Below are 13209 nucleotides of genomic sequence, written 5' to 3'. Positions count from 1 at the left end.
ATAGATATTTACTTTTTTCTCTGTTGATTTGTTGTTGTTATTTTCTAAATAAACTGCAAGTTAAAAATATACTTTGTTAGCTCGCAAGCTAACGGCTAAAGTCGTTACCACCCTCTTTTAAAGGAAACCACCCTCTTTTATTGTTGCATACAGTGATAGGATTTCAATACAATACTTTTCCACACAACAATTTTAAATTTACAAAATAGTTGGCCCTTTTCACCTTAACAGTTACCTTAAACGAGTGCAACCTACAGAACGTCAAAGTCTTGGCTCCACAAATGAGCGGTAAATCCCAGATCTACAGTCTGTTTCAGCTATTTGCAACCCTGGTCGATTAATTAGAATTCACGCAAACCTAAAAAACACAGTTATATTAATTCAAAACTTTGTCGTTTCAATTAATACTAGTAGTCACAATATGTACATTGCGGTTATAAATGACGAGCTGACTGGCGGGAAACAATCCCTGCAATAAACTGCAAGTTAAAAATATATTTTAAGTGGAACCTTTTAATAAAAAAAATTAAATACAACAAATTTACAAATAAAAAAACAAGTTCACAAACTATTTATGTGTAAAGTTGAGCTATATTTGTGTTTAGATATTAATATTTGCATGTACAGTACGTAAGGAACGTTCCACTATGAGGGCTCCCAATTTTGAAAGTTATAACATTAAAATCTTAATGGTTATAGACAGATGTTACACCATATAATCAAAAATTATAAATGAGATATTATTAATTTAGGCAATTCTTGGCCAAGGCCCCCTAGTTCCCCGTAGCTCTAATCGACTGCTTACCTTGCTTATTGGTTAAGTCCACCCCTGCGATTAATATCTGTCAAGAGACATTAGATATAAGATACACAGAACACTAAGTGTCTGGGATAATGTGATCTTTAAAATCAAAAATCTGCAAAGGAAGTGTGGGGGTGCAAACAGAAAATAAACAATGAGAAGACCAAAAAAACTGAATCCCTATAGAACATTAAAACCAAAGAGAAATAAAACCGTGACCCTTTCCTCTCTCAGGCCTTCAGGTCAGTGTCACTCAACTGAGTATGGTTTCACACCATACCTCCGAGACCGCAGACAGTTGAACCAGAACAGCAAATAAATATACCATGAGAAGAATTCTTACACAGCGAAAACACAAAAACCTTTGATGAATTAAAAAAATAATATGACCCCCACATTTTTCTTGGTTTAATCTCATTCTTTCCATTGACTCTGGCCACAGCTTGCTTGATGTTCTGCTGGCTGCCAACTTTCCGTAATTAGCTTTCTCTCTCTCAGTGAAGCAAAGTGCAGCCAAATGTAAATCTCTCCAGAGGCTTTCCACAGTACGAACATGACACACATCTGGTGGATGCCAGATTCTTGACACATTACAAGAACCAGTCAGAGGGACCAGTGCAGGACCATTCGTCTTCCTGTATGCACTGCCACCTCCTTGGCCTTATTCACTTTTTCCATTCTGCTCTCCCTCTCTTTCCCTGTTGTGTTGTTCATTTTACTGCATGGCTCTGGTGAACAAGTTCCCTTTAATCTCGTGTCAGATGCTTAATGCAGTTATTTTTGGTATTTGTAGAAAACTTCCACTTGTTATGAAAGGCTTGCATGTGTTTCCACCGCAAACATACCTGCTGGGTATGGGCAGAAGTTAATTGTTGCTTTGTTAAACAGCCTATGAGATGAATCATAGTTCAAAGCAGTTTAGAGAATGGCACATCTGAACTGAACATGGCACCAAATGTTGGTTAATTCTACACTGTAGAAAATGCTGAATTCCACGAAATTGATTTATGTTGAGAGAACATGAAAAAGTAAAGTAACCAAAGTTTTACAATTTTAAAGATTTTGTATGTAAGATTTTGACTCTTCAACAGCATAAAAATACCTTAATATGTTTGCAGATATTTAATAAACATGCCAAGTGAACATACTTGTTTATCTGAAAATCAATGCTAAAGTCAGCTATTTTGCTTTGAAAATGTGTTTTCCGTGCCAGAACGCTCTCTTTGTTTTGATTTTTTTAATCGGCCCAATGCCACTTTAGCCAATGATATTTCCGTGTATTTAATTCATTCAGAAAGGCTCTGAAAGCATGCGTCTGTGACTAAAATGAGCAGATTAAGTTCCACATGAGGTTATTGATTAGCAAATAATATAAAAAGATAGATAAGGTGAGCAAGTTAAATTGCAACCACGTGATGAACAACACGCTTTGTGATGAGATAAGCTGTGCTTAGCAATTTGGCTGTTTGTATGCTTGTAACAGATGAAACACGAAAGAAATTTAAATACAGCCATTCAGAAGCACAGAATATGCACTCACTCACAAAATAGTAAGGTTTATAGTCAGTTTAATACATATTTTTAATTTTATTTTCCAGGTCTGAGGTGAACTGTGGCATGGCAAGTCATGTAAAATGGCATTCAAACTCACATTTTTAGCAATTAACACTGAATAAAGCACATGAGGTTTACATAAGGTGATCATTGCCATAGTTTTCTGTTGTTCATCTGTAAAAATTTACCCACCTTTTTTCTTATGCACCAAGGTGCTTTGGATGGATTATTATGAAATAACTGCTGTTAAACTGTAATCAATGAGGTGTCATCATTTCCTTCACTGTTCATTCATTAAATAAAAACCCATCTTATTAAAATTAACCCCAAAAACTCAAAAAAGTCTTTCCATTACAATTTTAAAGATGTATATTAAATACTGTTCTTTAGAGAATATAAAGAGAAAACAAAAACACAGTAAACACAAAATGTCTTTGGTCAAGATATGATTGTGGTACTAATGTCATGTTAAAATACCAAACATAACATTATTGGTAATTCTATGGTTAATTCCACACTGTAAAAAATGCTGTGAAATTGAGAAGCATTTTCACAAATTGTGAAATTTATGTTGAGAGAACATAGTCCAAACCTATAGCTCTCACTCACTTTTCATTTCATTTCACATATATGGATTTTTTGCAGTTAAACCTTATCATTTGGGATGATTTGTTTGAGTTCTTTTGAATGAAGGTCCCCAAAGCAGAAGTGCTTTAGTTGTAATTCTGTAACCGTCCAAGACAACAAAATCTGTTTATTTTGCGTGTGATCTGCATGTACATGTGTAGGCCGTATTAGCTGGGGGAAAGGTTGAGTGTGGAGAGGAGCATTCTTTCCATTACCCAGACCAAATCAATGCACTGAGCTCCAGCCAGGACGCCCCTCCCCCTCCCCCACTCTAGTAGTGACAAGGGGGCCAGTGGAAAGAGCTGACCCAGGCGCAGCACACACTGCCTGGCCTAATTGCACTTCTGGCCTCCTGCTTCAGTCCCTGGTGCTGAACAAAGGTCACCCCAGATCATGGCCTCCTTGTGTGGATTAAATACTAATAAGCAAGAAACGGGATTGTTGGATGTTAAAGAGTTAGTTCACCCAAAACTGAAAATACCAAAGCCATAGACCAAACACAAATTAAGACAAATAAGATGAAATTGAGAGGCCCTGACCTGATAAGAAACAAAGCAGTTTTTTAGTTTTTGGCACATAAAAGTGTTCTTGGAGCTTCATTTGATTACAGTTGAACCATTAAAGTCACAGATAATGTTTTGACAATTTGCTTTTTGGTTTCTTTTCTGGACTTTTTCTGGATGTCTCAAGATTTTTGCTGTCTTTATAGGATGAGAGAGCACTATGAAAATTAGATTTTTGCTATGAAAATGAACAAAGGTCTCGGAAAGACATACATTTGGGATGAACTAACTGTTAAGTAGAGAGTTTATATTAAAAATATACATATACTCACCTTCATGTTGGGGCAACATGGTGGCACAGTGGGTAGCACAATCGCCTGACAGAAGGAAGGTTGCTGATTCAAGCCCCAGCTGGGTCAGTTGGTTGTTCTGTGTGGAGTTTGCATGTTCGCCCCGTATTGGTGTGGGTTTCCTCCAGGTGCTCCAGTGTCCCCCACATGTCCAAAGATATGCACTATAAATTGTCTGTAGTAAATAAGTGTGTAGAGTTTTTCAGTAGCGGAAGGCGTCATAGTTGGGTGCAGTGAATGGGAGAGTACAACAAATAATTATTTTACAATTCTATTTGCTGAAATAAAAAAGAAAAACTCCACAATGGTGTCATCAAGACTTTCAGAAAAAGGAAAAACTAGTGTGTCGGCAACCAGAAGAGAGAATAACATCAAATATACTCTCGGCCCCATAAAAACTGCATAAGAAACACCTCGCATAATCGGAAATTAGTTTTTTGTAATTTGACGCAAAGATGATATAATACATTTATAAATGCATTTAAAAGTTCAAAAGTTTTTTTTTTATCAAAATGTTAAATACTTTCAAGGATTTAAGATGCAGATGACAGTTAAACATGTCATAACAGTCTTGTGAAAAGGGTTCATTGTTTCATTCTTTGAAATGGAACGCAGATGAAAAAAATGTTTTGTGAGGGCATGATTAAGGTCAATGGCGTGAAAACAACACTGGATCCCACTGATGTGAATCAAATAAATATGTTTATAAATGTTTTATAAAGAGAGATTAAAGTATATTATTTTGTGTCATTCCTACAATGCTAAAGTTACACAAAAAATCTGTTATTTAACAGTTGCACAGGGGCGACGCTGAGGGATTTGGGTGTTGGACGAAAGTGAATATGGGGGAGGGTGGCCAGCACACGAAAGTAAAGAATGGCGGGGTGGGTACCTCTTAATTTACAGATGTTTTCCTATTTGTTAACAATTTGCTTTATGGGGCCTTGAGTAATGGTCTTTAATTTAAACAAAAATATTCAAAATGTACCACAAAAAGCTAACATTTCACATAACAAAGGCCAAATAATAAAATCCAGAATCATTTTGGAAGAACAAATTTGGTGATGTTTGGTATCTCTCAGTTCAATACCTTGAAATGGCTTCCATTTCTATTTTTTGTCTAACACAGAAGTAATAATGGCTTGAAATAAAATGAATAAAGTAGCTCTTTAAAGTGATGAAAACAGTGTTGTTTACACACCTTTGAGCGGTTTCAAACATCTATCTGATTCTATTGTTTGCTAAACATAAATATTTCAAAGAACGTTTACAACCAAATAGTTTCACAGAATTTTAGTTTGTATAATGGAGATCAAATAGATATGTTTAGCTACCATTTCTTCTAAGATTTTTATTGACTTTTCAGAAGTATTACAAGTTTTAAACTGTCAACAACCTAGCTTTCAATAAAAAAATCTTATTTTGCTGTAAAATTTAACATCTGTAGAGTGAGCAAAAAGCACATTGCTAAAAATAACACACTGTTATCATAATTTACTTTCTTTTAGTGTGTTTTCAGATGCTAATATTTCAAACACCAGTCACGCCAATCACCTTATAACAACATTATCAATTTACATTGATTATTTTTTAGATGAAACAGCCATCATTCTGGAGATCAGATCAATATATCTCAAAGTTAAATTGCTGCTCTTTAGTTGAGTATGGATGATCAATAAGACGTAATGGATTTCAGTCACATTGCTATTACATTCAGAATATATTTGACCTTAAATCTAACCCATCCACTGAATACCCTGTAAAGAAATTAGCATTTGAGACAAGTAATCTGCTTTATAGCTTTAAAAGGAGCACTAAACTGTCATGAGACAAAGAGGGAATGACCGTGGCATTTCTGGACTGTTTCAGTGATTGGATTTCACTGATTGTTATAGAAAAGCCTATTGAGCCACTCAACCATATCTGAGAACAAGGACACTATGAGCGTATTCAGAATAGCATCCACTTAAAGCTGGATATCAGTGCAATTCTTTTTCAAATACTACTTGCGAGTTCAAGGTGAGGCCATTCAATATGATGAGCAAATATGAACAATGTATATTGTGCATAAAACTATTTAAAAGGAATCAAGAATGCCAGATTTGCAGCAATGAAATATGACCACTCTCATAATGAAAGACTCTGGGTGGTAAAAACCCCCCAACTTCATTTGCAGATCAGGATTTAATAGAAAACATTGAAAGTTGTGTCTGCATTTATGCAAAACATAATTATATTTACATATTTCAAAGTCATTTATTATTTTACAAATTTTGGAAATAAATATTTACAAACCAACAACATTGAGTTGTACAAAAAGCATTTCCGCCTCTGGATCCAGTGCCAAAAGAAGTACACAAAATACATTTAACGTACAAAGAAAGCCTGTAAACCATTATTTTTGTTGCTATAAAAGGTTTTTGCTAAAACATCTGACACCTTCATACTGTTTACTGGCCAGCTTCGTTTACTGACCAACTATCTCATCCAAATAAACTTTAACAGGCTTATGGGGGATATTCACATGCCCTTTTTAAACGATGATTGACATGTCTATAATATTTTTTGCTTTATTAGACTAAACTTCTCGGAGGAAAAAATAACACTGCTTCAGCTGTCTTTAAACTTTTCCAGCAGGCAGTGCTTTTCTCATTGTAACTGTATACAAAATACTTTCTTTATTTTAAAGAAAACATATAAACAACAGTGAATAATAAATATTGCTCATTAATTCGTTCTATTTATTCCCTATTCCATCTGATAAGGCAAACACTGATAAAATGTTCATAAAAAATAAAGTCCACTTAAAAGGTGATATACTGTTAAAAACGGTTTTGATCTATAGGACACATAACAGAGACCAATAACCCTTCAGTCTACAAGATAATCACTAAAAAGGTTGTAAATACTATAAGATTCAACATGAATGAATAAATAAACAATGAACCAAAAGCAAAAAAAGTGAATTAATGTCTCTGAAAAGCAAATCCTCTGTCGCCATCAGACCAGAAATGAGAAGAATGTGAGTGATCTGTGTCTTCACAGCACAGCGAGGTCATGGCAGGATTTGGAGCGCACTTTTAGGGCCATTTTTTTGTTGTTCTTGGCCACCAGTCGATCCAGGAAGCGTCTGGCCTTCTTTGTGATGCTCTCCTTTCGCTTGTAGACAGAGCGTCGGCGCTCATTGATCTCTTTGCTGTCTCGCCGCAGTCGGATCTGCCTCACAGTGCCCTCAAAGAGCTCGTGGACGTTGTGATGGAGGGAGGCTGAGGTTTCTATGAACTTGCAGTCGAACATCACTGCACAAGCTCGACCCTCTGCCACAGAAGACCAGCAATGTGAGAAACCATTTTCCTGACCCTGTCGTACTTGTTATATGCAGCTGACTAGGTTTTGAAGGTTTATGCATCTCTATAGCATGTCAAACGATTGGGAATTCATGGGTAAAATAAACCACTGTTTAAAACATTTGGGGTCAGTAAAATATTGTCTTTATGACAAAAAAAGACGTCAATTAAAATGTTGTTGCAGCTTAACAGTTATAACTGTTTATATTAGAAAATAATGGAAATGTAAATTATTTCTGTGTACTGTATATATTGGATGTCTAATGTATTGTCTCCGATGACAATATATAGTATATCATTTACTTTAGTAAAACAAACAAAAACATTGAATTATTAAGAATATTAGAAGTTAGAGTTAAAAGGCCATATAATTCAGGCAACAAAAGCAAATAATATGCCTGTATGGGCTTAAATATATTATATGATACAGTGACTAACAAATAAGCAAGGATGTCGTTTTGTGAGATACAAAATTCAATTAATGGGTGTCATTCACTCAGCACGCAAACATATACATTTGTAACGGGTGTATGTATAAACAGTATTAATAGTGTTTTATGTCTTTGAGAATGACAAACTTGCTCAAGGACCTCGAGAAAGAGGCATACATTTGACAGGAGATGCTTAAAGGCATAGTATGTAATTTTCACCACTAGAGGGCATGTATTCACAACCAACAAAAACAGTTTGATGATGTGGGAAATCATGAGCTAAAGTATTCTATATGTATTATCATGGTAGTATGAAGCAAAAGGCTAAAAAATGTTGAAAAGAAACAAGACTGCTGAAGAAATTGTTTATGACAGTGTGATACAGCACAAAAGCGGCAGAGCTTTTAATATGCTAAAGATGACAGCATCTGGTTCTTCCACTTATGATCACTAGGGGAAGATGCAGATGAAGCGTCAAGCATGAGTGATTTACATGTTAAGTCAATGCAAAAATGCACAAATGATGCAGCACTAATGACGTGATTTGTTTGAAAGAAGAGGCATGAGAGTTGACCATTTGGCGCGTTTGATGCGATTAACATGCGTATCATGCGAATCACTTAAATGATGAAATCTGTACTTCAGCTGACATTCGAGCCGGGTTAACCAATCATGATCTTGCTCTTGTAGGGCCATGATTATGACGTAGTGCCTGTTGTTGGTGTACCGAGGGGAAATCCTCTTGCCGATACCGGAAAAGAGTTCACCACCTGGGCTTGGCTCAGTCTGAAGCACTGCTGAAAGCCTCCATCATCCAGGAATAGGTTTTGGAGGAGTTGATGAACTCACAGAGCTGGGTTCATCTCTGAAAGGATCTAGTGGACTCAGACATGGCACCGAACGACTATACACTGTTTTTCAGCCTTCCTAAAGAACAGCTTTTATCTCAATAAAATCCATGTTAGCCCTTTAGCAACAAAGCTAGAGTCACTAGGCAGACAGAAGCCCTATTGTGAAGTGAATTTGACGTGCAAATGATGCAAGTAAACTCAAAATGTTCAAGCGTCAATTTACATGCAGATAGCATGATTTATTTGCACGTGCCGCGTCTGGTGTGAACGCAGCGTAAAGCCGGGACACACCAATTCAACGGTCGGCCATTGAGCTTTGTTGGGCCGTCATTCAACATCAGTCCGGCTAGTTGGTTTGGTGTGCTCCACGCGTCGCCTCTCATCAGGTTAGCATCAGGTCGAGTTGACCTGATTCAGCATGTAGAATTGTCGCGGGCTGAAGAGATCAATCTGATTGGTTTTCAGTAGTGATTTAGAGGCAGATATCAAAAACTGAAGTGTAAATAATTCAAGTCAAGAAAACACAAAGAAACAGAAGGTTTGTGTAGAAAGTGGCATGTTTTATGCAAATGACCCTATGTATGCAAACACATTTATAATACTCTAAATTCACTAACATTAGAATGTGCATAAAAACAAAATTGAGTGTGCATGTTTTGTGAATTAGGAATGAAAAAAAAAAAGAAGCTTGAATGTGCGTATACATATTTACATTATTAATGAATGAGACCCATTATTTATTTTCTTGGTTTTAAATAAATCCCCTTAAATAAATCAGTAGAGGTGAAAACGGGTATGTTTCTTGTTCATCTGTAACAATCTGATACCAATCTTAATGCAGTGTGTAAATAGCCCCAGAACACTCCTTTTTGTTCTTGAATTAATCAATCTTTTTAGTCAATAATTCAATGATCCATTTCTAATGACAGATGTTGTGTCTAAAATAGCATACTGCCCTATTTATTATATATATATATATATATATATATATATATATATATATATATATATATATATATATAAACAGTATATGACTATAGGTAAAACTGTATATGTATGTATGCATAAAGTAACATCAAGACAACATGGTGAATACATGATGTACAGATTATCTTTAATTCTGCATACATACATACTGTTATTTTTAGTGGTTGTGAATATTTCTACATAATAATTACTACATAATCCAGAGAGTATGTTATTTTAGATGCAGCCAATTACCAGAACTCATTAATGAACAGAAAGTAAAAAAAAAAAAAAATCTTTTATTTATTTCTTTCTTTACTGACCCAAACTTCTGAAATGTTGGTGTTTAATATGTGAATCTGAGGATTTTATTTGTGAATGATATAAATTAGACGTGTTCTCACCTTCCACTGCCACCTCTCGAGAGCGCACTAAGTCACTTTTGTTGCCCACGAGGATGATGGGAATGTTTTCAGCCTGCCGTATACGCCGCAGCTGGATCCGTAACTCTGATGCACTTTCAAAGCTGCTGCGGTCAGTGATGGAGTAAACTATGATGTAAGCATTGCCCACCTGCATACAGTAATCCTGCAAGAACTTCTCATCATCCTCCTGTAACATTGAAAAATGAAAAAAAAAAAAAAAAACACAGTCCTCTCATTATCTGCTCATAGTCATTTTGTTAGAAACCTGTCACTTGAGTACATGGCATTGTTCAAAGTGAAGGATTATTTCTACTGGCCCAATCAGGCCAGTGGTTCCGACTTTTACTTGCCCTGTCAAAATTTTCACTTACCCCACCAAAAAAAAAAGTAGTTAATAACTAGTTCTTTGCCACATTTTAAATATTGTGTCAAAAGGCAAACATAACTTCAGCATAAACAAAACAACAGGCCTAGGACAAAATATTACAAGATTATAAAAAAATGCTCAAATGGTAATTTCTGTCAATTTTCCTTGCGGAAAACAGCTCTCGCTAATATTTCAGCATGCTTTCACTTTTGTATTAGACATGAAATGCACATTTGCCGGTAGGAATGACATACCATCCTACTCATAATTCTCTCTTCATATAGCCATATATATGTGGTTATAACACAACCATAATACACTGTGATATTGCCTGGTTTGTTAGTTCATTGGATCGCTTTGCTTTCTTATTACAATCAATCTTGGACTGATTGTAAACTGTTTTGGAAAGGATCTGAGCGTGATTCACATATGCCAAATGAACAACGCTAATTGGGCAAACAAGATCGGTTCCAAAACAAATGTCTAAGTGTGAAAGCATCCTGTTTGCACACAATTGACAGTTGCAGCCAAATAAAACTTTAGTGACAAGGCAGCACATGCCCGATCGGTCCACTAACAATCATGTCTACTGTCCTGAGCGTCCTGCATGCTGGCCCCGGGCCATCGGGCAGTCCTTAATGTTGAGCCCTGCATGGTAAATAGTTTTTTTTGTGTGTGTGAAAAATAGTTTACTGACATTTTTTTATTACAATGTAAGTAAATGGATGCTTTATAAACAATTAATAAAAAAGTTAAAAAGGTGTCTATTTCTTATAAGTTATGTTCTTTTGCACTCTCTAGAGATTAAAGAACTATGAACGCACTTAAATTGAAATTAAATTAAATTTAAATATTAAGCTATTTTGAACACTAATGAATTATGTTGTGATTACATTGTGAACATTAATAATCATCTAACCAAAATCAGTCAATCAATAAATAATCTTCTGAAATAAGTAACAGCCTTTGAAAATCCTGTTTAAATTGCTAAATATGTTATTTAATAAATGTTTTTTCAACTGTGAGGAGTTTGCATGTTCTACCGTGTTCACTGTAAAAAAAATAAATAAATAAAAAAATAAGTCAGTTCAACAAAAAAAAAAAACATAATCCTTTTTTCCTTTTTCTTGTTCACTCATCTATTGAAAACATCAGCTGCACTGACCAAGAATTATTTTTTCAGTAATACATAAAGCATTTAATTGGGTTAACATAAGATTATTAGTTTTCTGGAGAAGTGAACTACTCTGTAACAAAACTTTTAAGTTTTAAATTTTTAATCTGCAGAATTGAAATGCCTGAAGTTGAGTGAACAAAAAAAAAAAAACATAATCCTTATTTCCTTTTTCATGTGTACTCAACATTTTTGAAACATGTTTTTACCTTTAACTAATAGAACAGTAGAGAGTATGGACAGGAAAGCATGGTGAGAGGAGAGGGGGGAAAGATTGGCATAGGACCTTGAAGCGGGAATCGAACTCGGGTCACCATGATGGATTGGTATAGGACCTTGAGGCAGAAATAGACCTGGGGTAGAGTGCCATGTGTTAATGCACTAACCACTACACTATTGGTACCAATGTGTACTCACCTTTTGAAAACATCAGTTAGTACTAAGAAATAATACATTACCAAAATAAACAAACATAGTTCAATTGAAAAAACTGGAAGGCATGCTTCACATGTGAAGCATTACAAAGCAGTTTCCCCTGTTTGTCCTGCCATGTTTTGATTGTTTTCCCTCCTATCCTGTTTCTAATTCTGTGTCTTATAAATGTTTTTTTTAACATTTGACTCTGTTTTAGTATTTTTTTTTAATTGAACTATGTTTGTTTGTTCTGGTAATTTATTATTTCTTAGTACCAATTTCCACAAGAGTTTTTTTTGTACACTCAACTTCAGACATTTTAGGTCAGTGCAACTGATGTTTTAAAAGTTGAGTACATGTTGGTGCCAATGGTGTAGAGGTTAGTGCGTTGACACATGGCACTCCGGTGTTCATGGCAACCCCAGTACTATTTCTGCCTCAAGGTCCTATGCCAATCATTTCCCTCTCTCCTCTCGCCATGCTTTCCTGTCTATACTCTCTACTGTCCTATCAATTAAAGGAAAAAATAAAAGTTGAGTACTTGAGAAAAAAAAGTTTAAAAAAAAAGTGTTTTTTTTTTTGTTAACTCAACTTCAGACATTTCATTCCTGCAGACAAATATTTTTTGGCACAACTTTAAAAGTTGGTTACAGAGTAGTTCACCTCTCCAGAAAACTAATAATCTTATGTTAACCCAACTAAATGTTTTTTGTATTACTGACAAGTAATTGTATGTCAGTGCAGCTGATGCTTTCAAAAGTTGAGTGAACAAGAAAAAGTGAAAGGAAATAAGAATTATGTTTTCTTTTGTTTAACTGACTTATTATTTTTTTTTTTACAGTGAACATGTAGGTTTCCTCCAGGTGCTCCATTTCCCCCCCCCAGTCCAAAGACCTGCACTATAGGTGAATTGAATAAACTAAATTGTCATTAGTTTGTGTGTGTGTGTGTGTGTGTGTGTGTGTGTGTGTGTGTAAATGTTTTCCAGTACTGGTTTTCAGCTGAAAGAGCATCCGCTGTGTAAAACATACGCTGTATAAGTTGGCGGTTCATTCTGCTGCCGTGACCCCTGATAAATAAAGGGACTAAGCCAAAGGAAAATGAATGTTCTTTCAATTGTAGTAATATTTCCACAAAATTAATATTTCAATGTAATTTTAATCTAAAGAATTCAGCTTTGGCAAGATTGAAAAAAGTTCAGTACAAATGCTGCATATACATAATGTTACATATCGATTTTTTTCATTTATTTAGTTTAGCTAGTAACTTAGTAGTTTAGTGACTCAGTTTCACTTTCACAATTTCACTTTGCTTAACTTTTGTTGAGATCAAAAAATAGTAAATTTTATTAATTTTATTTATTTATTATTCTATTTATTTATTTATTTATTATTTTTA

General features: G+C 35.0%; 1 protein-coding gene across 5 annotated transcripts in view; it reads right to left on the bottom strand.

The window, feature by feature from the left end:
* Positions 1 to 13209, bottom strand: part of rem1 (RAS (RAD and GEM)-like GTP-binding 1) — a 28126-nt gene that overhangs the window by 3824 nt on the left and 11093 nt on the right. For 3 of the 5 annotated variants that reach the window (XM_009306022.5, NM_201174.1, XM_073915620.1), the window contains 2 exon segments: positions 9836 to 10043; positions 6006 to 7153 (listed from right to left, as the gene is read on the bottom strand). In XM_009306022.5, the coding sequence (XP_009304297.2) occupies positions 6876 to 7153; positions 9836 to 10043 (486 nt within the window). In that variant the 3' untranslated portion in view covers positions 6006 to 6875. 5 annotated transcript variants of the gene reach the window in all.

The sequence above is a fragment of the Danio rerio genome, chromosome 11 (assembly GCF_049306965.1).
Source record: "Danio rerio strain Tuebingen ecotype United States chromosome 11, GRCz12tu, whole genome shotgun sequence".
NCBI classification, from domain to species: domain Eukaryota; kingdom Metazoa; phylum Chordata; class Actinopteri; order Cypriniformes; family Danionidae; genus Danio; species Danio rerio.
The sequence above is the reverse complement of the archived record's forward strand: the minus strand, read 5'-3'. Positions and strand labels throughout refer to the sequence as shown.